Source organism: Trichechus manatus, unplaced genomic scaffold, assembly GCF_000243295.1.
Source record: "Trichechus manatus latirostris isolate Lorelei unplaced genomic scaffold, TriManLat1.0 scaffold00031, whole genome shotgun sequence".
NCBI classification, from domain to species: domain Eukaryota; kingdom Metazoa; phylum Chordata; class Mammalia; order Sirenia; family Trichechidae; genus Trichechus; species Trichechus manatus.
The window spans coordinates 2,987,215-3,007,768 of NW_004443967.1; the positions used below are offsets into that span (position 1 = coordinate 2,987,215).

General features: G+C 44.9%; 1 protein-coding gene across 1 annotated transcript in view; it reads right to left on the bottom strand.

Moving 5' to 3' along the window:
• LOC101346990 (guanylate cyclase 2G-like) overlaps positions 1–20,277 on the bottom strand; it is a 39,264-nt gene extending 18,987 nt beyond the window's left edge. The window contains 12 exon segments of the mRNA XM_004374950.1: positions 293–364; positions 897–1,013; positions 1,744–1,827; positions 5,259–5,387; positions 7,181–7,296; positions 8,041–8,150; positions 9,840–9,975; positions 11,986–12,130; positions 13,488–13,673; positions 16,537–16,646; positions 18,092–18,440; positions 19,906–20,277. Of these exon segments, the coding sequence (XP_004375007.1) occupies positions 293–364; positions 897–1,013; positions 1,744–1,827; positions 5,259–5,387; positions 7,181–7,296; positions 8,041–8,150; positions 9,840–9,975; positions 11,986–12,130; positions 13,488–13,673; positions 16,537–16,646; positions 18,092–18,440; positions 19,906–20,277 (1,926 nt within the window).
• Between the last annotated feature and the right edge of the window lie 277 nt (positions 20,278–20,554).

The window sequence follows — 20,554 nt, forward strand, 5'->3', positions numbered from 1 at the left end:
TAAAATGTAAATTACCCTGCTCTTCACCGACTGGGTAAGCCTAGCATCTATTCTAACTTTAGTGTAAAATACTTTCCTCTCTCAATCTTTACTTGAGATCAGAGAAGCAGAAAAGCATGGAAAATCTGACTGAAGTGGTAGATTTTAGAGCTGGAGCCGCTTTGTTTGAAGAGGAGATTGGAGGAGGATGAGAATTTTTAGAAAAGATTATAGCTCAATTTTAATCCAAGACAGAGAACAATTCAGAAACGCTGTGGTATTTGTTCTTTAACTAAGCTTAAATTATACTCACATTGGCTATGTCATATGCAAATGACATCTTGAATATCCAATCCATTTCAATATCTGAGTTTCTCAAAACATCCTGAAAAACAGTTATTCAAAGTATCACCAGTGACTCAACCCGAAGCAGAGGGAGCTTCATACATTGAATGGATTTGACTCCAACACATCAGATATTTTTGGCCAGAACTAACACCACCTGAGGCAGAGCTGTCTGAATCTAGTATCCGAACATCTTTCCAGAATCACTGTACCATGTATTGACTCAATATTGAGAAAATACAGTCTTGAGTTTTATAAACACTTTCTTGTTCCTGACATAAAGCTGATTGTCACATACCATGTGTAGGATGGGCCCAGGGTCATAATTCAAGAGTAGCCGTGACATCTTAGGAGACAAAACGAAGCTCTGTTTCCACCCAGGACAAAGGAAACCAGGCACTTGGCAACACAGCTGCTAATCTGATCCCCTGCAGGCAATCCAACATGATAGTTCAGGTCTTACAATGGGACCAGAGAAGAACTATCTCTGGAGCAGTGGGAGAAAGTGCTGATAAGGTTCCTTATTAATTGGTGCTAATCACACCTGAGGTAAGATTTACTATTTTGCTTACCTTCAGACTTCCTTTTCTGCAATACTGGGTGGCAATGCAGATATTGGGTGGGTCCATGCAAATACCAAAGAAAGGAACAATGTTGTCCTGCCTTAATTCACACATTTGAAAATAATACTGGTAATAATAGCTCAGGTTTATATAGTGCATCTTTCATGCCAGGGACTATACTATGTGTTTTGCATCCTCTCTCTCATTTAACTCTCACAAAGACTCTGTGAGATAAACACTATTCTTGCTCCCATTTTACAGATGGGGAAAGTGATGCTCAAAGAGGTAAAGTAACTTATCTCAAAGCATACAACTTATAAGTGACAGAGCTGGGATGTAAACCCAGGTGATTGACATCCGGCAAATAAACCAGAGGACAACCAAAGTCTAAACTTAGTCATCGGTATTGACTACACCACATCACCAAGGGTAGACCCAGCCTTGCTTCCTGGTATTTATGGCTGTCAATGCCAGCATGTGGGCCATGACAGATCATAGATACGGAGCAAGAAGTCAGACCCATGAACTTGACTCTCTCCAAGGACCAGATTCAAGGCAGGTGAGCAGCCACCACAAACAGAGGATTAAGAACAAAGATTAAGGCCAGGAGGGATTCATGGAGGAAAAGCAAGGCTGGGAAGGATCCCAGGCTTCAGATGACAAAGAATCTGAGGTCCAAAACCTGGGCCATCAATGGGAAGGGGCAGGGTCAGCACCACATTAAGGACATAGCTCCCACCCTTACTCCTTCGGGGTGGGAGACACTCCTCACAGGTGGGAACAGCAGGTGGCAGGTGGGGCAGTCAGGAGCACAGGGCAATGCTGCTTGGTCCCCTCCCCCAGGGCAGGGCCTCACCAGCTGAATTTCCTGCAGTACAGATGGCTTCCTAATCCAGGCTTCAGCTTGCTCACCAACATAGCGGATGGCCACATGGTTTCCCTGGAACAAGACACAAAGCAGACAAAGCTTCACCCAGAAAGGGCTAGGAAGGGGAGCAGGAAGGCTGGCAAGAAGCCCACCAGTGAGAGGGCTCATTGAGCTCCTCACTGCCCAAACCAATACCTATGGTGGCACCGTGCCACATCCAGGCACTGTGCTACCCATTGCCATCCAGTCGGTTGTGACTTATGGCAACCACACATTTGTCAGAGTAGAACTGTGCTCCATAGGGTTTGCAATGGCTGATTTTTTGGAGGTAGATCACCAGGCCTTTCTTCCAAGGTACCTCTGGGTGGGCTTGAACCTCCAACCTTTCAGTTAGCAGCTGAGCATATTAACTCTTTGCACCACCCAAAAACAGGCACTGTGCTAGGTGCTAAATACAAAAGATATTATTTAACTGGTAGCACAGCCCTGCAAGGTGGGTATGATTAGCCCATTTCTGGATGGGATTATGGAGATTAGATAACTTGTCTAAACCACACATTTGTAGATAGCAAACAGTAGCCAGAATTAGAGCCTCTGACTCTAAGACCGAAGTCCCTAGGTGGTGCAAATGGTTAAGTGCTCAGCTGCTAACCAAAAGGGTGGTGATTTGAGTCCACCCAGAGGTGCCTCAAAAGAAAAGCCTGGGGATCTACTTCCAAAAAATCAGCCACCGAAAACTTTATGGAGCACAGTACTACTCTGACGATACATTGGGTTGCCATGAGTCAGAATCAACTCAATAGCAACTGGTTTAGTTTTTTTTTTTTTCTTTCCTCCAAGGCTATACTATTTCTATTATATAATCATGTTCATGATTATGCTGAGACAATATTGAGTTTAGGTCCTAAGTATAAGTCTGGAGGCAGATGCCTGGGTTCAAAGCCCAGCTCTACCACTTACAACCTACAGAGCCTTCTCCAACCCTCCATTTCCCCACATGTAAAATGCAGGTGAAAAATAATATCCATCTCATAGGATTGTTATGAGGAGCCAATGAGCTAAAATGTAGCACTCTGACCTCGATGCCTGGCACATACTAAGTTTTCAGTAAATGGCATCTCTTATTGTCATTATCTATGCAGTCTGCTTTTAGAGAGTCACTTAATCAATCATCACCATAACATACAACAATGTGGAAAGAGCTTGGTAGAAGAGACAGAATCTGTGCACAAGAAAAGGTGAGCCTCAGTACAAATTAAAATTCAACCAACCCAAGATCTACCATTTGGCAGTATAAGATTAATCGCAAAGGACGCACAACTGTGATGGGAGTCCCAAGGAGGAAGGGATCCCTGTGGGATAAAATAAAGGCTTCTTGGAAGAGATGATCCTTAAGCTGAACCTTGACACGTAAGAAGATTCCAGATGGGTGGGATAAGGGGGAGCAGTCATGGCATTGTCAGAGAGTAAAATATACATATCATGATCGGCAAGACCAATTCGATGAACATAGGATTTGGAAGTTCTAAAAGCAGGTTAGGACTAGGTGATAGAGAGACTTGAGTCCCTTGTTAAAGAGTTCGGACAACACTACTGTGCAAGCCATAGAGGTAGGGAAGCCACTGATGGTGTTAGAAGGAGGGGAGGGAAGGGAATGTGATATGCGGTGGATGTGCTGGCTTCCTTCTCTAAAGGCTGTTTGACCACAATACACACTTTTGTCTAAATGGTGTTCTTATGGTATTGGCTAGTATCCCAGGAGGTTTTTCAGTCTGGAAACTCAAGTAAGTAAACATTTAGAAATAATAAGTTCAGTTTGCCTAGGGAATAATTTGGCCCTAATCTTTGCTAAACCCCACATACAGCAATGAACAAATCTTCCCTTGCTTGGAGCTTTCTGCCCCTACTCTCCAGGGCATCAATTTTAAAGAGATAACACAGATTTCTTTTCTTTACATGATCCCTCCCTCTGCCCCAACAAGGACTTGAACTTCTGAGCTTTAACATTTGCAGGAGCAGATCGCCAGGTCATTCTCCCGCAGAGCCACTGGGTGGGTTCAAACCACAAACAATTTGGTTAGCAACCGAGTGCTTTACCATTGTGCCACCAGGGTTCCTTGACTAGTAGATTGTGGCTGCCCTGTTGGTCAATGCAGATTTGAACATTTCCATCATCACAGAAAGATTTATTGGACAGAGCTGAGTCTAGTCTAGAAGACTTGCTACTCAAAATGTAGTCATGACTAACAGTATAGCAATCACTTGGGAGTTTGTTAGAGTGAAGAATCTCAGGCCCCAACCCAGACCTAGTGAATCAGAATCTGCATTTTAACAAGAACCCCAGGTGATTCACATGCACATTAAAGTTTGAGAAACACTGATATGGAGTCTCAAGACCATCTTGGCTTTTGCATGGAGAAACCAAACCAAACCAAACCTGTTGCCATGAAGTCGATTCTGACTCATAGCAATACTATAAGACAGAGTAGAATTGCCCTCTAGGGTTTCCAAGGGTGTGATCTTACAGAAGCAGACTGCCACGTCTTTCTCCTGCAGAGCGGCTATTGAGTTTGAACCGCTGACCTTTCAGTTGGCAGCTGAGAGCTTAACCACTGCGCCAAGAATAGCCCCCTATCCCTTTCACAGTCTCTGGGACATATGTGTCCCAGTTACATTTTCCTCCCCTGGAGGTTTATTAGCAGGCATTTGAGCCACTTTAGTACATTCTGGCATTGTGGTAGATACTGGTGCAACTGCCTAAAAAACAAGGAAGTTGGTCTGCACCACATGTGAGTGTTGAGAACCATTCACATGAGGGGATGCCTCCCAGAGTAGTGATTGTGTGAAACTTTAGTGTCTTTTGGCTGCTGTACAGTGAGATAAGGCTTGCAAGTACGTTTACTATTTCCTTTGTGTTATTGGGGAGGTGCGGTTACCAGCAATCAGAAATATTCAAGTAAATGAGTTATTTTGGGGGTGAAAACAGTTTGTGATGCACTTACTGGGTCATGTGACTGATGAGTCCAGCGAGTGTGATATGCTTCATGGAATGTGGTACCGATACGGCCCCCTCTAAATCAAACTGATAACAATTATGTGTAGCAAGTACAATGTTTATTTAGTATTTTATGTGTATTTTTGGAAAGTTGGGTAAGATATTTTATGGCTCAAGTGTAGCCAGGAAGTGTGATGCACTTCCTGGGCCACAGAACCAATATGTCCCAAGTGTGTGATGTTTTTCGTGGAATATGGGACCAATACATCCCACTTGCAATAGGCACCCCATTTTTTCAAATAATAAAATCTACCAACAAACAGTGATTCAGCATCCATTCCATTAGTGAAAAAACATGGCTAAACCATCACCAAAAAATTCCAAACAGAAAATAATTGGCCCATGAAAGGGCTATTCAGCTCGCCCTGCCCCACAGAAAGGATATGCAGAGAACAGGACAGAGACACGCCCTAAGCGCCATATGCCGCCATCTTGCCATTAGATGTACCTGGTAAAGCCTTACTGGAGCATAGAAGAGCTCTTCCCCCTGCTGACTCTTGACAAAGGAGGTGAGGTCCCCAGAAATCATCACTCTAGATGCATTACTGTGGTTCTCTCTCGACACAGGCATGCCTCTCTGGGGTAAATAAAATAGGACAGAAGGTGGCTGCTCTCAGAGGTATTGCCAAGTATTGAAGGAACTGTACATTTTATAGAGGGGGAAACTGAGTGCCAAGTTCACACAGTTAATAAAAGAAAGAGTCAGAACTTGAAACCTGATCTTTCTGACCCCAAAGTGCGAGTGCCTAACTGCTACACTCAACATTCTTGGTGTCTTGACCACCGTGGGTGGTGGAGTGTAGTGGTTATGATCCAAGTCCCAGCTCCATCACTTAACTGCCTGTGTGTCCTTGTCATTTTCCTAAATAAACACCTAACCATGTTACAACTGTTGTTATTGTGTGCCATCAAGTCAATTCTGACTCATAGTGACACTACAGGGCAGAGTACAGCTGCCCCATAGGGGCTTCCTAGGCTATAATCTTTATGGGAGCAGATCACCAGGTCTTTTCTCCTGTGGAGCCAATGGGTGAGTTTGAACCGCCAACCTTTCAGTTAGCAGTTGAGTGCTTAATCACAACTAAAGAATGTCTTTAAAGCAGAGGAACCCTATTTTTCAAAGAGAATCTTGCATGGAACCCTAATGTAGAAACCAGACAGATCAAAGAAGAATTGCTTTGGCTGGTGAGGGAACAGGAGGCTCAGAATCCTCTGAGCTCAGTCCTTCCCACCCCCAATAATAATCATTCACCCCCAAAACCAGCCCAATGAGTCCCAAAATCCCAGAAACATTTAAAAATGATTAACCAATAGATCTCAGTCTCCTGGGCTCAGCATCTGGAAGCCCCCTTGACTTGGTACCTGCCAAACTTGCAGCCCAGTCTCTAATCCCTGAGCACCTCAAGTCCTGGTATATCCTGGGTTACTTCTCTCCTTTTTACCATCCAGCAAGCCCACTCTACCCAAAAGCCACCTCCTCTCTGAAGCTTTCCTTGTGGGAGACATGTAGTCACTCCACCTGCAGGACTCACCGTTCTCAGCACTTGTCCCCATCTCCTTTGTGGTTGTACCCACGTGCCCGGCACTTGGCTTGGCCTACAGTGGACACTCCACAAGTGTTTGTTGAGCAAATAAGCCTCAATGTACAAGTCATCCGTGGATTAATGGAGTTTCTGTGGTTTTGAAACTAAACTCTCCCCAGGAGACACTTTAATATCTGAGGAGGATGTGTGGGTTCTTATAGCCACAGAGTAATAGAGCTGAAGAGGATTTCAGAGACTCTTCAATAACATTTATGTATTCAGAGACCAAGAAAAGTTAAATGACTTTCCCAGAGATATTCAGCAAGTAAGTGGCAGAACCAGAACTCAGGTATCAAGACGCTCCATTAAATTGTTGTTGTTAGCGGCTGTTGAGTCAGCTCCCCCCATGTCCTTCCTTGGCTCATGGCAACCACATGAACGACAGAATGAAATACTGCCCAGTCCTGAGCCAACTTCATAATCAATTGCAGATTGGACTGGTGAGAGCCATAGGATTTTCATTGGCTGATTTTTGGAAATAGATCACCAGCCCTTTCTTCCTAGTCTGTCCGAGTCTGGAAGCTCCACTGAAACCTGTTCAGCATCATAGCAACATGCAAGCCTCCACTGACAGACAGGTGGTGGCTATGCATGAGGTGTATTGGCCAGGAATCAAACCTGGGTCTCCTGCATGGAAGGCCACTGAACCACCACCATTTCCATCCTCATTAAGTGCTCACCTGATAATGAGCCAGCCTCCTGCTCCCCTAAGCTCCTAGACAAGGTCCCTTCTGAAGTATCCAGCAGTGAACAAGAAAGTGGGTGCCTGGGCCATGTGTAGCCTCACCTTGTTCTGGGGCAGAACGGTGATGTCTTTGTAATTGATTTGCCACCAGATGTCTTTATGTTGCCTCTGCCGTTTTTCCCTCTGCATCCCTAAAATCAGGCCTATGCTAGCAGCACCTAGAACAGTCATCAGGATTGTCAGCATGAGAGTCACAACAGTCGCACCTGGCAGGTAGAGACATACAATGACTTGGGTCAGCCTAACAGCAGAAGAAAGTAGCACATCCTTGCCCTGGCCTCGTCCTACCAAGCAGATGCCTCCTAAGCTGCCCAGTCATGGGGCTGGGTTAGGTACACTGCGTCCACTCAGATGTCATCTCTCCCAGGAATCCTGCCCTGACCACCCCTTGGCTCCCATAGCAGCCGCACTCCCCTCTCTTTGCACAGAAACCTGCATTGTAGAGATGATAATAGTAATGGTGACTTCTAATGCCATCACCACCTTTGATCAGCCATCTACTATGAGATCTCTTTAGGATCCTTCTCAGGCATGACCCATCTAATTCCAGGGGCTGGATTCCTAACCATTTGGCAACACTCCCCTGCCCAGATTCTTTCTTCTTCCCTAGAAATGAAGTTCCTGAGCCAGGTTTCCCTAGAGCAGTGGCTCTCAACAGGAAGGGGGCAGAGTTTACTCCCTGGGGGACATTTGGCAATGTCTGGACACATTTTTGGTTTTTACAACCAGAAGGGTGCTACTGGCATCTGGTGAATAGAGACCCAGGATGCGGCTAAACATCCTATAATACACAGGACAGCCCCTATACACATAACGAAGAATCATCCAGCCGCAGATGTCAACAGTGCTTCTGTTGAGAAATCTTGCCCTTCCTGCTACCTTCTCTAAGTGGCCACACTTACCTGTAAAAGCAGGTTCAGTATCACAGAGCTCATTGTAAAATCCACAGCCAGGTCTGTCTTCAGGAAGGGAGCCATGGGGCCAAGTAATATTGGAGAAATTCCTCATGGGTCTTAGAAAAAAACAAACAAAAGACAGAGCCCACTTAATTTATTCCAGTTGTCGCTACCCCAGGTGTGGCAGGGACAACTGAAATACACATGTCATTTGCAAAAAAGTGGACCTTGGTCCTTAATTCAAACTTTTACTGACCCATCCAGTTTTTCCGTCTCACCTAAACTCTCCAAATCCAGCCTTCAGATAATCTAATTCACAGAAGAGCAACATCTTCTTGCCGGGTAGAATAGCTGACGCAATCTTTTGATTGAAAGCATGTCTCTCCCAATTTAAAAGAGGTCATGCCAATTCTCCAGTGTTGCTGCGATTTTCATGCATGCTTGATATAGACAAATCTTGTTGTATAGCATCTTGACATTTCACAGACCAAAGCCTGTGCTGTATGCCTGTTCCTGTAATACTGGGGATCTATTTGCCATGGTTATTTTGTTTCCTATGGAACCCTGGTGGTGCAGTGCTTAAGAGCTACGGCTGCTAACCAAAACATCGGCAGTTCGAATTCACCAGCTGCTCCTTGGAAACCCTATGGGGCAGTTCTGTTCTGCCCTAATAGGGTCGCTCTGAGTCAAGTTGGCTCCACAGCAATTGGTTTTTGGTTTATTTTGTTTCCTGGGCTGACCCATTTTGGTACATTAAAATTCCATACGAGTAAGGTAGAGGGAGTCTCAAATTGATCGGAATCGGGGGTGGTGGCAGTGGCAGCAATTATAAATTGAATGAAGTTTTAGGTTTCTTTTTGTCTTCTAATTGATTTATAGCTGAAAGAACAAAAACAGAGATTTTTTTCCAGGGTCTCCAGGTGGCACAAACTGTTTGCGTTCACCTACTAACCGAAAGGTTGGAGTTTCAAACCCACCCAGTGGCACTGCAGAGGAAAGGCTTGGAGATCTGCTTCCATAAAGATTACAGACCAGAAAACCCTACGGAGCAGGTCTACTCTGTAACACATGGGGTTGCCATGACTGGAATTGGCTGGAGGGCAGTGGGTTTGGGTTTTTTGTGGGGTGGAGAGCCCAGGATGGCATTCAGGTCCTGGTGTCCATGTGTCCAGTTTGGCATCAGGCTGTCTAGGTGAATCCGTTTCTCTGACTGCCAGCCCTGTAGGGGCACTGTACTCCATCACCCCCTCTGGGCCCAGGGCCTCTCTGTGTGGTAAAGAAGCCCCAAGACAACAGGCCAATGGGGACCAGCCCAGGCTGGAGCATTACAGCAGGCCCAGGCCCAGCGGAGGTGCAGTTATGGGTGCTGTGTTCTAAACTATCATCTGAAGTGGCCAAGCCTCACCCACAATCAAGGGCAAGACCTCCTTAAAGGCCCAACATCAGTCATGATGAGTTTGAGCACTAGGGGACAACTCGATGACAGATTCTGGGAGCTGGATCCCAAATGGATGAAAAGTATCCCCGGGCCCCAGCAGGACCCCCCCCCCCCCCAGGCATCTTCCTGTAATGTGATCTCTCTCTACCTCTCTACCAGTTGCCATCAGTTGATTCCAACTCATGGCAGCCTCATGTGTGCCAGAGTAGTACTGTGCTCCATAGGGTTTAAATGGCTGATTTTTTTCGGAAGTAGATTGCCATGCCTTTCTTCCACGGCATCCCTGGGTGGGCTTGAACCTCCAACTTCTCAGTTAGTGGTCAAGCTCGTTAACTGTTTGAAGCTCGCATATATATCCCACCGGTACCTGATCACTTTCTGATAGCTGTCATAATGAAGAAAGGGAAGAAGAGTGGACCCATTTCTGGATTTCCGTAAGACATAGACCAGGTAATCCATGTGCCTTTCTCCCCGGGAGTCCACAAACACGGGGCCTGTAATTCCTGGAAAGAAGGAAGATTGAATGAACAAGGTAAGGAGGGCAAAGGTGAACTTTGAGCTCAGAACGCCAACTTGCTGCCTCAGATCAACAGAACCCCTTCCCCCTCCCTTCAAATAGCCATCAACCACATTTGAGGTTCTTGCCATCTGAGGAAACTCCGACCCTGTTAAACGGCTTCGCTGTCCTTCACACCCTCATCTATTCCAGCGTTAGGAGTTTCTAAAAGGGCAGGAGAGAGGAAATACATTGATCTGGCAGAGAAGATCAAACTGAGAGCAGGAAGGATGACCCCATATTTTTAAAGCAAATGCTTCAGGGTATGGAAGGAAGGGAGGGGAGGGAGGCAGTTTAATACTTCCACTTGCAAAGCATATTGACAGGGTAAACATGAACTAAGTCTCTAAAAACTCCAAACAACAGGCCTTGACTGTCCTCTTTAAATTATAGGACAAATTTTAGGACATGATTTATTAAGCCACTGATAAGCCAAAGAAAAGATAATGAGCACCCACTATGTGCCAGGCACATGATATGTTTCACACAGCCATGGAGAGCATGAGCCTGGAGACAGGCAGGTCTTATTTTGAATCCGAGGAGCCCTGGTTGTGCAATGATTAAGCAGCTCAGCTGCTCACTGAAAGATTTGCAGTTCGAACCCACCAGCTGCACTGCAGAAGAAAAGATCTGGACATCTGCTTCCATAAAGATTACAGCAGTTCTACTCCATCCTATAGGGTCGCTATGAGTGGGAATTGACTCAGTGCCAAACAGCAACAACAACACATTTGGAATCCTGGCTCCACCACCTAATAATATTGTGATCTTGGACAAGGAACAGAACCTTTCTACCCCTAGTTTACTCACCTATATTACAATAGGAATAGTAATACTACTTGCCTAATAAGTTGTGTGAGGATTAAATGAGAGAATACATTAAGCTCTTGGCACACAGCTTGGTATAAGGTAAGCCCTCAGTAAATGCTGGTTCTTATTATTATATATGGTAAGACCAAGGAGCCCTGGTAGTGCAACAGTTAAGTACTCGGCTACTAACAGAAAGGTCGGTGGTGTGAAACCACCTAGCAGCTCCACAGGAAAAAGACCTGACAATACGCTTCCGTAAAAATGACAGCCAAGAAAACCTTATGGAGAAGTTCTACTCTGTCACACAGGATTGCTGTGGATTAGAATCCACTCAACAGCACCCAACCATAACATGGTAATACCAGTTGCCATTGAGCCAACTCCAACCCATGGTGGCCCCATGTGTGTCAGAGTACAACTGTGTTCCATAGGGTTTTCAATGGCTGATTGAAAGTAGATCACCAGGCCTTTCTTCCAAGGTGCCTCTGGGTGGACTTGCACTGCAAGCATTTCAGTCAACAGCCAAGGGCATTAACTGTTTGCACCACCCAGGGACTCCATTCTATATGATAGGAGGTGTTATCTCTGTCTTACAAATAAAAAAACTTGTATGCAGAAAGGCTAAAGTAGTTGGTCAGCTTCCACACAGAGGTCAAAGTAACTCACTTCTAAGTCTACACTCGCCTCTGCGAGGAAAGTAAGATGGGCATGGGTCCCATCTTTAGAGGTTCCTATGTCACAAGTCATGCCCAGGCCCCCAATTAGGGAATGCAGGAGTGGAAGGATCATGGGCATGACCCCAGGAGGCAGGTCTCACAGTCTTGAGTTTTATTCTTGATGGATTCGATTTGAAAGCTGCTGTGGGGAGACTTTCCAGAGAGGCATGGTGCCCCAGTGGCCTCTCCACCTGGTCAAGGCGGCCCTCTAGGCAGAGAAGAATGAGTTGACTGTGGCAGCTGAGAGGTTTAACCTCAATCACCCCTTATAGAAGACCAGAGTCTCCATGAGAAAGATTAATTCTGTAGTTCGGTGGGAGGCAAGTCATAAGGAGGCCTTTAATCACATGCCTGGCATCTCAAAGCACCATGGGCCAGGGCAGCAGGCCTGAGGTCAGAAAGCCAAGCCCCCAGCAGTCAAAGCCACTTACCCTGCAGTACAGTCTGATCAGAACCCTTCAGAGTGTGGACCAGCTGCCTCCCATCCCGGAAATCTCTCCCGGCATTTATCATCTCCTCCACGGTCTGAGCATAGAGCAGGGCTGCGTCGTGAAGGTAGGCAGAGTAAGGGCTCACCTTCAAGAAGGAAAGCATAATGCGGGCTTTAAGAAGGCCCATGCCCCCTGAGTCACAGTCACCACTGAGTCAGGAGAAATCTCTCTCCATCCTCTTAATGGTATAACATAGCACCTGTTCTTCCAGCCAGCAAGTAGGGGAGGGCTGCCGTGAGCCAGGGCCTGCGCCATTAACTTAGATTTCGCTGTAATCCTTCAGGTCAGGAAAGCTCTTGAGGACAGAGTTGGGAGGCAGTATGACTTATGTGAAATAGTGTAGACGTTGGATCCAGACAAACTGGATTCAACTCCTGACCCCCTACCGCTGCTTACTGGCTCTGAGACCCGGGTTAAGTTCCATAACCTCTCTGAATCTCAGCTCCCTCATGTATAAAATGGGGATAAAACCAGCTGTCATGGTGAGTATAAGGGTGGAAAAATGAAGCACACTGGGTAAAGTACCTATTGCAATACCTGGCACATAGTAGGCCTTAAATATGTATTTATCCTCTTCTGTTTGTTTACTCAACAAAACATGAGTAATTACTACGTGCCAGGCACTGTTCTCCCCACAGCACCTGGAATCGAGCTGACACTTAATAAACAGCTTCCCAGATATTTGATGATTGATCATCTTGTCCTGTGTTTTGGGATCCACAGATCCCCAACTCCTCATCGAACCCCCGTCATCAGTGGCCTGTCATCACCTTTGGGCCCCACGCTGGAAGTATCTCAGCTCTGGCTGATGGGCCCTTGGGAAGGGATTCTCTGAAGGTTCTAGGAACTCTGCCCATCACCCCACACATACCTGGATCACCACAGGCTGCTCATCTCTCTCAACTGTCTTTTCCCTACTCCAGCACATCTCTTTGCCTTGACCTGCTCTACTCTACATGCTTGCACACTCTGTTCCGGTTCCTGGTCCTGGGATTGTTCTAGGCAGCGTCACTGTCATGGCCCACCAGTATCCACTCTGATATTTTCATGTACAGTAAGTTATTAGATACTCAACCCCACAGCCGGGGAGGTTGATGCCATCATCAGTCCCATTCTACAGCGAAGCGATCGAGGTGTAGGGAGGTTAAGCAATTCACTCCAAGGTCCCCTGGTTAGTAAATAGCAGAACTCGGATGGGAGCCCAGATCTCTCATCCGAAGGCCATGTGGCCTTTCATCTAGTAACCTCTGCCCCCAAGAGAGCATCAAAGTGCTATTTATTTTGTGCTGTGGAGGAATGGGAAGTGCTCGTGCGTCTGCAGTGGAGGTGGAGGGTGGTGGTGAGGGAAGAGGGGGAATAAGAGGGAGAAATGCAAAAGCCAAACACAAATATCTCATCCTCCAGGAAAGGGAGGCTGGAGGGAGGAAGACCCCGAGTCAGACCTGCTCCTCTGAGGAGATGGAGCTGTTGAAGGGCGGCCTCCTCAGCCTTCGGTAGACTTGTTTCTGGAAACCTGCATTTCCAGGGCTTTCACCATAGGAACTGAGGGCGATGAGAAACACTGACTCATAGACTTTTGGGAAATGTGTCACCTTCTGATTTGTCAAGACCTCCTTCCAAAAGCTGTCCTAAAAAGTAATGACATAAATGTAAACTTTCTGTATGAAATAACCTGGGAAACATAACGGCATTTGATATCAGTGTTGAATTTGAACCACCACGTTCTAATCCTTGGATTTCAAAAGACCTGCAATACAAGGGTCACTAGCTAGCATAGAAGCAGTGGATAGGAAGCCAAAAAATAAGTAAGCACAAAATAAAAAACTTATCTGGGGCTCTAAGCAGCTAAGATTCAGAAAGCTTATTTTCTAAGAATAGGTGGCAAAAACATGAAACATTTAGGACTGTCGATTCTTGATTCTGCTTGCAGCTTATGTGTTTTGTTATTATCATTATTATCTATATCACTACTATAATGAAAGTAACACCCACTCATTGGATGTATATACAGTGAAACCTGTGAGAGCCAGAGCTCGCCAGGACTGCCATGTTTTTCCGGATCTCTCAAGTTTTCCACCTTTGACAGGGTGCACTTTTCTATTGCTCTCTATTAGTGGAAAATATTTAAATTTTCTTTCTTTGACAGGTTTATGCCTTACACTGGTTCCAGCTTTCGCAGGTTTTACTGTATATGAAAGACAGTAAGACCCTTCCTGATTCCCTCTCTCCGTCTCCTTTCCCACTCTGAGGTGTCCATACAGTTGTAGGCATGTACAGAGGTAGGTGTCTGCATGTGGGTGTGGGTGTGTATCTGCGTGTGGGTGTGGGTGTGCATGTGAGTGTGTGTGTGCGTGTACATGTGGGTGGGTGGGTGTGTGCACGTGGGTGTAGGTGTGTGTCTGCGTGTGGGTGTCGGTGTGTGTCTGCATGTGGGTGTGTGGGTGTGTGCGCATGTGGGTGTGTGTCTGCATGTGGGTATGGGTGTGTTTGCATATGGGTGTGTGTCTGCATGTGGGTGTGTGTGTCTGCATGTGGGTGTGGGTGTCTGCATGTGGGTGTGGGTGTGTGTCTGCATGTGGGTGTGGGTGTGTGTCTGCATGTGGAAGTGGATGCATGTCTACTTGTGGGTGGGTGTGTTTTATATAAATGGTATCACACTATAATGCTGTTCTGCAGCTTGGTTTCCCACCCCCTTAACCTATATTGGAAAGACATCTATAGAGTGGATTTATGCTCTTCTTTTTAAAGCGGCATGGATTTCAATTGCATAGACATTCTGTGGTATATTCTTAGTTCTATATTATCTCTGCCACTACAAACCAATCAGTTTGATCAAGAGTTGAGGAGAAAGAGACAAGTGGGTTAGAAGAGTTTATCTGCCAATACTAAGACTTGGTCCATGGTCTCCTAGTCTTATCTGTCTGAGAAGAAATGTGAAGAGAAAGAGGGCAGACAGCAGTGAAAAGGGCAGGTGGGAGGGCATTCTGGGAAGTTTAGCATATGTTTAGAATTCCAGCAACTGCCCAAAGAAACCTGAGACAGACACTGTTGGCAAAGTGATATACTTCCTAATGAAAAAGAAAAGAAATCTGGAACATTAGTATACTTCTTCCTTTCCTCCCTTTTGTCTCATTTCAGCTTCTTATGATCATATAAAACAAGTTGACTTTAGAGAGATAAAACTACTGGAGAATTTATACAATGTGTCCCTAACTAAATGCAAGCAGCCTTTTTAAATGGCTTGCTAGTGTAGTTAGGGCCTGCTAGTGGGGGTTACATGCACAGACACTGACACCAGCCCACCTGGGTTGGAATGTTATCCCTACCTATAGGGTCGCTATGAGTTGGAACTAACTTGATTGCACCTGACAGCAATAACAACATACTACTAGTTGTGTGACCATGGGCCTGCTATTTCACCTCTCTGAGCCTCAGTTTCCTCATCTGTAAAATGAGGATGATAAAAGTATCTACCCCATAGGGTCATTGTGAACATGAAATGAGGTTTTAATATGTAAAGTTCTCACAGCAGACCTGGCACCCAGTAAGCACTGCATAAGGCAGAACTGTGAGGGGTGAAAGTCTCAGCCCCCAGAGTCTAGCAGACTGGTTTGGAATACCAGCTATGCCACTTGGGAGCTCTGAAGTCTTGGGTAGAGTATCTTACTTATCTAAGCCTCAATTTTTCCATCTTTAAAATGGGATGCTGATACTATCTGTCTCACAAGGCTGTTGGGAATATCAAGTGCAATGATGTTGTTAGGTGCCACGGAGTGGGTTCCAACTCATAGCAACCCCATGTACAACAGTACGAAATGCTGCCCAGTCCTGCACTATCCTCATAATTGTTGCTATGTTTGAGCCCATTGTTGCAGCCACTGTGTCATTCCATCTTATCTAGGGTCTTCCTCTTTTTTGTTGACCCTCTACTTTACCAACTGTAGTGTTCTTCTCCAGGGACTGATTCCTTCTGACAACACATCCAAAGGACGTGAGATGAAATCTCGCCATCCTCACTTCTAAGGAGCATTCTGGCTGTACTTCTTCCAGGACAGATTTGTTGGTTCGTGAAGAAAGGAAAAGGTCATTTAAAAGACAGGAAAGAAAGAAAAGACCAAAATGGATGTCAGAAGAGACTCTAAAACTTGCTCTTGAACATAGAACAGCTAAAGCAAACAGAAGAAATGATGAAGTAAAAGAGTTAAACAAAAGATTTCAAAGTGCAGCTCAAGAAGACAAAATAAAGTATTATAATGAAATGTTCAAAGGCCTGAAGTTAGAAAATCAAAAGGGAAGAATAACTCACTAGTTGCGCAAAGAACATTGGGCAAGTCCTTTCAGCTCAGTCTCAGTCCCCTGATCTTAAGACATGAATCAAGATCACCTCCGTCGCAGGGTTATAGAGAATATTCAATGAGCTAATGCATCCTGGCACGTAGCAAGCACTCCAAACCTGTTATTACCAGAGCTAGAGTGGTCAGCAACACCCACCTCAAATGGCTGCAAAATGATGAAGACAAATTCTCCTGTGTTCAGTCCCAGGCTCTCTGCAGCCAGCAGGATAATATTTGCATCCTCTGAGCCACAGATCAGTATAATGACTGTAGGAAGGGAAAACAGTCAGCCTACTGCACACGCTCACATGTGCACGCGCACACACACATTTTTTTTAAGTCTAGCCTGAAGCCACTCTAAATGAGACGTGCGCTTTTTCTCTCCTTGAGCATGCTTTAGGAAACAGGAATGTCTAAACTAGTCCCTGAGTGTATACTTCTTGAAGCAAGCCAGCAGTATACAAACTGGCAGCTTTTGCCCTACTGAGCTGAAGTCTTCCCAGCGTACAAGCCAAAAAAAGTTTGAGAGCATTTTTGCGCTCTAGTTTCTTTAGTTAAATTGACTCCAAAAAATCAGAAAAACAGACCTGGCTTGTGACTCGTCGTTCACATATTAGGAGGAGTTTGCAGAGGGCTTGGAATCAGGGGCACTCAGACTTTCTAAGCTGGGATAAGGTAGGCAAAAAAGGAGGAGGCCATGGTACTTATCTTCCACCCAAACACGCCAGCACTCATTTTAAGGACATGCAAATGAAGTAGCAATTGATTTTTAAATTAGGTAAATTACAATCTGTTTATCTGAGCTCTGAACATGTACCAGGCACTGTGCTAGACACAGGATATAGCAGTGAGCAAGGCAGAAAGGCCCCTGCCCTCAGGGAGCTGACATTCCAGCAGACAGTCAGAAGGACAATATACACATAAACAGACTAAAGAGATCACTTAAGATTCTAATAAGTGAGGGGCAAGCATGCTGGGATACCAGCGGGGGAAGGAGAACTACTCTGCATCAAGCAGTCAGAGAAGGCCTCTCTGAGGAGGCGACTCTGGGCTGAGTCTGGAAAGATGAGAGGAAGATACTCATGGAAAGAGGACAGGGTGGGGTGGAGTGGGGCTGTAGGAGGCACTCCACCTGAGGGATCCACAGTCCAAACTTCCCAAGACTGGACCAACTTTAGTTTATTTAAGGAACAGAAAGGAGTCAGTTGCTAATTCACGCTAGAATGTAGAGCCTTATAAGCACCACAACAAAAATAATTGCTAACATAAATGTTGACAAAGTATTATGTCTAGACACAGTGCTTTACAGGCATGATCTTATTTAGCCCTCATACTTGTATGAGGTAGGTAGGATGATTGTCTCTGTTTGACAGATAAGTTACCTGAAGCACAGAGAGGTTAAGGTATTGCCCAGGAGCTCACAGCCCATGCTCTGAACAACTACTGAAGTCCAGGGCCCAGCCCACCTGGGAGGTGCTTCCAGAACTTATTCTGTGCATCATAACACTAAAGCAGCTGGAGTCTCACTTTAAACAAAAAGCAACTTTCTCTTGGTGATGTAGAGCGAAGAAGGAAATTGCTTATCATTAATTTTGGACAATTTCCATCTGTTTTTACCACCCATAGTTAAATCAAGATTTCTTAGTTTTTCCAATTTGCTTTTCCTGTTTGACTCTTCAAACATAACCAACAGAAGACTTTTTCCTACTCACCTCTGGCAACTGATGACACACTTCTAAGATTCTCTTGAAGGAGCGCTGGATCAATGTTGGTATATCTCACGTGGGCAGTGAGGGTGAAATGGGATTTGAGTTTATTTTCTACAACCCTCCACAGCTCACCCACTCCATCCCAAGAGGAAGCCCCGGAGTGGCCTCCAAACACCCCAATATGTTTCCAACCCAAGTACTGGAGACTTTTCTGGAACACATCACCAATTTCCTGCACAGGTGACACAAGTTTCACACAGGCGTCATACAAGAAGTGGTTCTCCAGTTTTGCCGTTTGTCCAACAAAGTCAAACGTGGGGATGTTCCATTCAGAGACCAGCAAACCGACAACCTTGAAAGTAACCAAAAAATGTTTTTCCATAATTGAATTTATGCTACACTCACGCCCCATAGTAAAGTGTGTGCATAGATCATGAATTCAATGAGTCAATGAGTCATACTGGGCTCTATCTTTTGGAATATTGATGTAATGGTTTGGATACAATTTGAAGATGCAAGACCTCAGAGGGCAAGGATCACAATAATAAGTGTCTGTTGAGCTCTTACTATTTGTCAAGCACTGTACTAAGAGCTTACATATATCATCTCAATTCTTAACATTTCTATGCGGTAGGTATTATCATTACCCCATTTTATAAATGAAAACATGGAGGCATGGTGTAAGTTACCTGCCTAAGGCCACGTAGCTGGTAAATAATAGAGCCAGGATCAAAACTCAGACAATCTGGTTTCAGAGCCCACACTCATAAATAAGCACTGCTCACTCTCTTGGGCATTCTTTCTTAATGCATTCCTTGTTCATTTCTCATTCATTGTTCATTAGGAGCCAACTATTTACAAGGAATTTTGAAGAACTTCATTTAAGGGAGCTAGTACATATAAAAATATCTCTAGAATTAAATATACCTTCAAGATTTATAGACAATAGGCATATAGTAGTTTAGAGAATAAAGAAATTGCTTCTGATTTGGGAATTAGAGATGGGGAGGGTAGAGATAGAGGGATAAAAAAGACTTCATGACATTGGAGCTTAACTTTGAAGAATGGGTAGGCTTTGGACAGTTATAGATGTGTCCAACAGAGAATTCTAGGAGAAACCAAGATTCAAATTCAAATGTAACTTAACTCCACAATGCACCAACATTAATGACAGTTTGACAGTATTTTGGAGGATGAGAACTGTGATATTCCTTCCCATTTAGACTTCCCATCAACACCCCTCAGATCGTGTGGTACGCAAGGACATCAACAAACTGAATCCCATTAGCCAACAAATACAAGTCATTTATTTCCCTCATTTTCTTGCTCTAGCTTATTGCAATCTGTCATGTTTTGTTTTTTCCCATTTACTTTCACCATCACTGAATAATTTATTATACGCACCAAAGGGTGCATAATTTATTATATGCACCAAACTACCATAAACAAATGATAGTTTTCTATTTAAAACCAAGCATTAGTTTTCTTTTTAATTTTTCTGAGTCATATGGCTGACAATGTTAATGTGAATCATAAAAAGAGTCTGCACACAACCTCAAGTTCACACAATCAACAAAAGGAGAAAGAGTATGTGAGCTAACAATTATTGATTTGAAAGTCTTTCTTTAAAGAGAATGTTAACTGTTCTAATTATGTAGTCTAATCACACCTCTAAGAAACAGTACCAAGAGCTACACAGTTATTCTTATAATAATGTATCCTTGTCAGGAGATTATTTTCATCTGTGCCATCATCTTTAAGGTCACCCCCTTCCAATGGAAACTCCACCAAAGTTTATAAAAGGCTGTATACTCTACCTCTGCTGCTTCTGGGCATGCTGGTCCAAACAGAGCAGAAATCTGTTTTCTCTGGACCTGGTTGATGAAAATAGTAAGGGACTCCTTGGCACTGCAGCCTGAGCTGGTGTAAGTGAACTCCCAACTGAAGTTTTCCAGGTGAGCCAGCTCTGAGTTGACCTTGTCAACGGCCATCTGGAGGCCCGCACCCAGTCTTTGCACACTGAATGGATGGGAGATGTTCCAGGGGGACTGGAAGCTCACAATGAGTTTAGTAGCCTCAAGCCAAGTCACCAGCATGCTGGCAAAGAGCATCAAAAATACCGTAGGGTGGGCAGCATGGCACTCAGCGCCCAGACAGAGACCAGAGCTGGATGGGGCCTTACAACCCATTCTGGGAGCCATGGAAGGCATCTAACACCTATGTAACTGCAGAACTCTGAGCGGCTCAGCTTCCTGACCACTCAGGCCAGGAGCTTACATGACAGTGCCCTAGTTCCCTAAGGACCACAGCTTGCTTCCTATCCAGTGCCGTTAATTAATCAAAACCCCCCCTTTTCAGAGTCACTTCTAACACAGTCTAGAATCAGCAGAGGCTGTGGAAAAGGCTGAGACAGGGAGAGGCCCTGGTTATTGATCCAGTGACACCACTACAAGTCATCGGACCCCT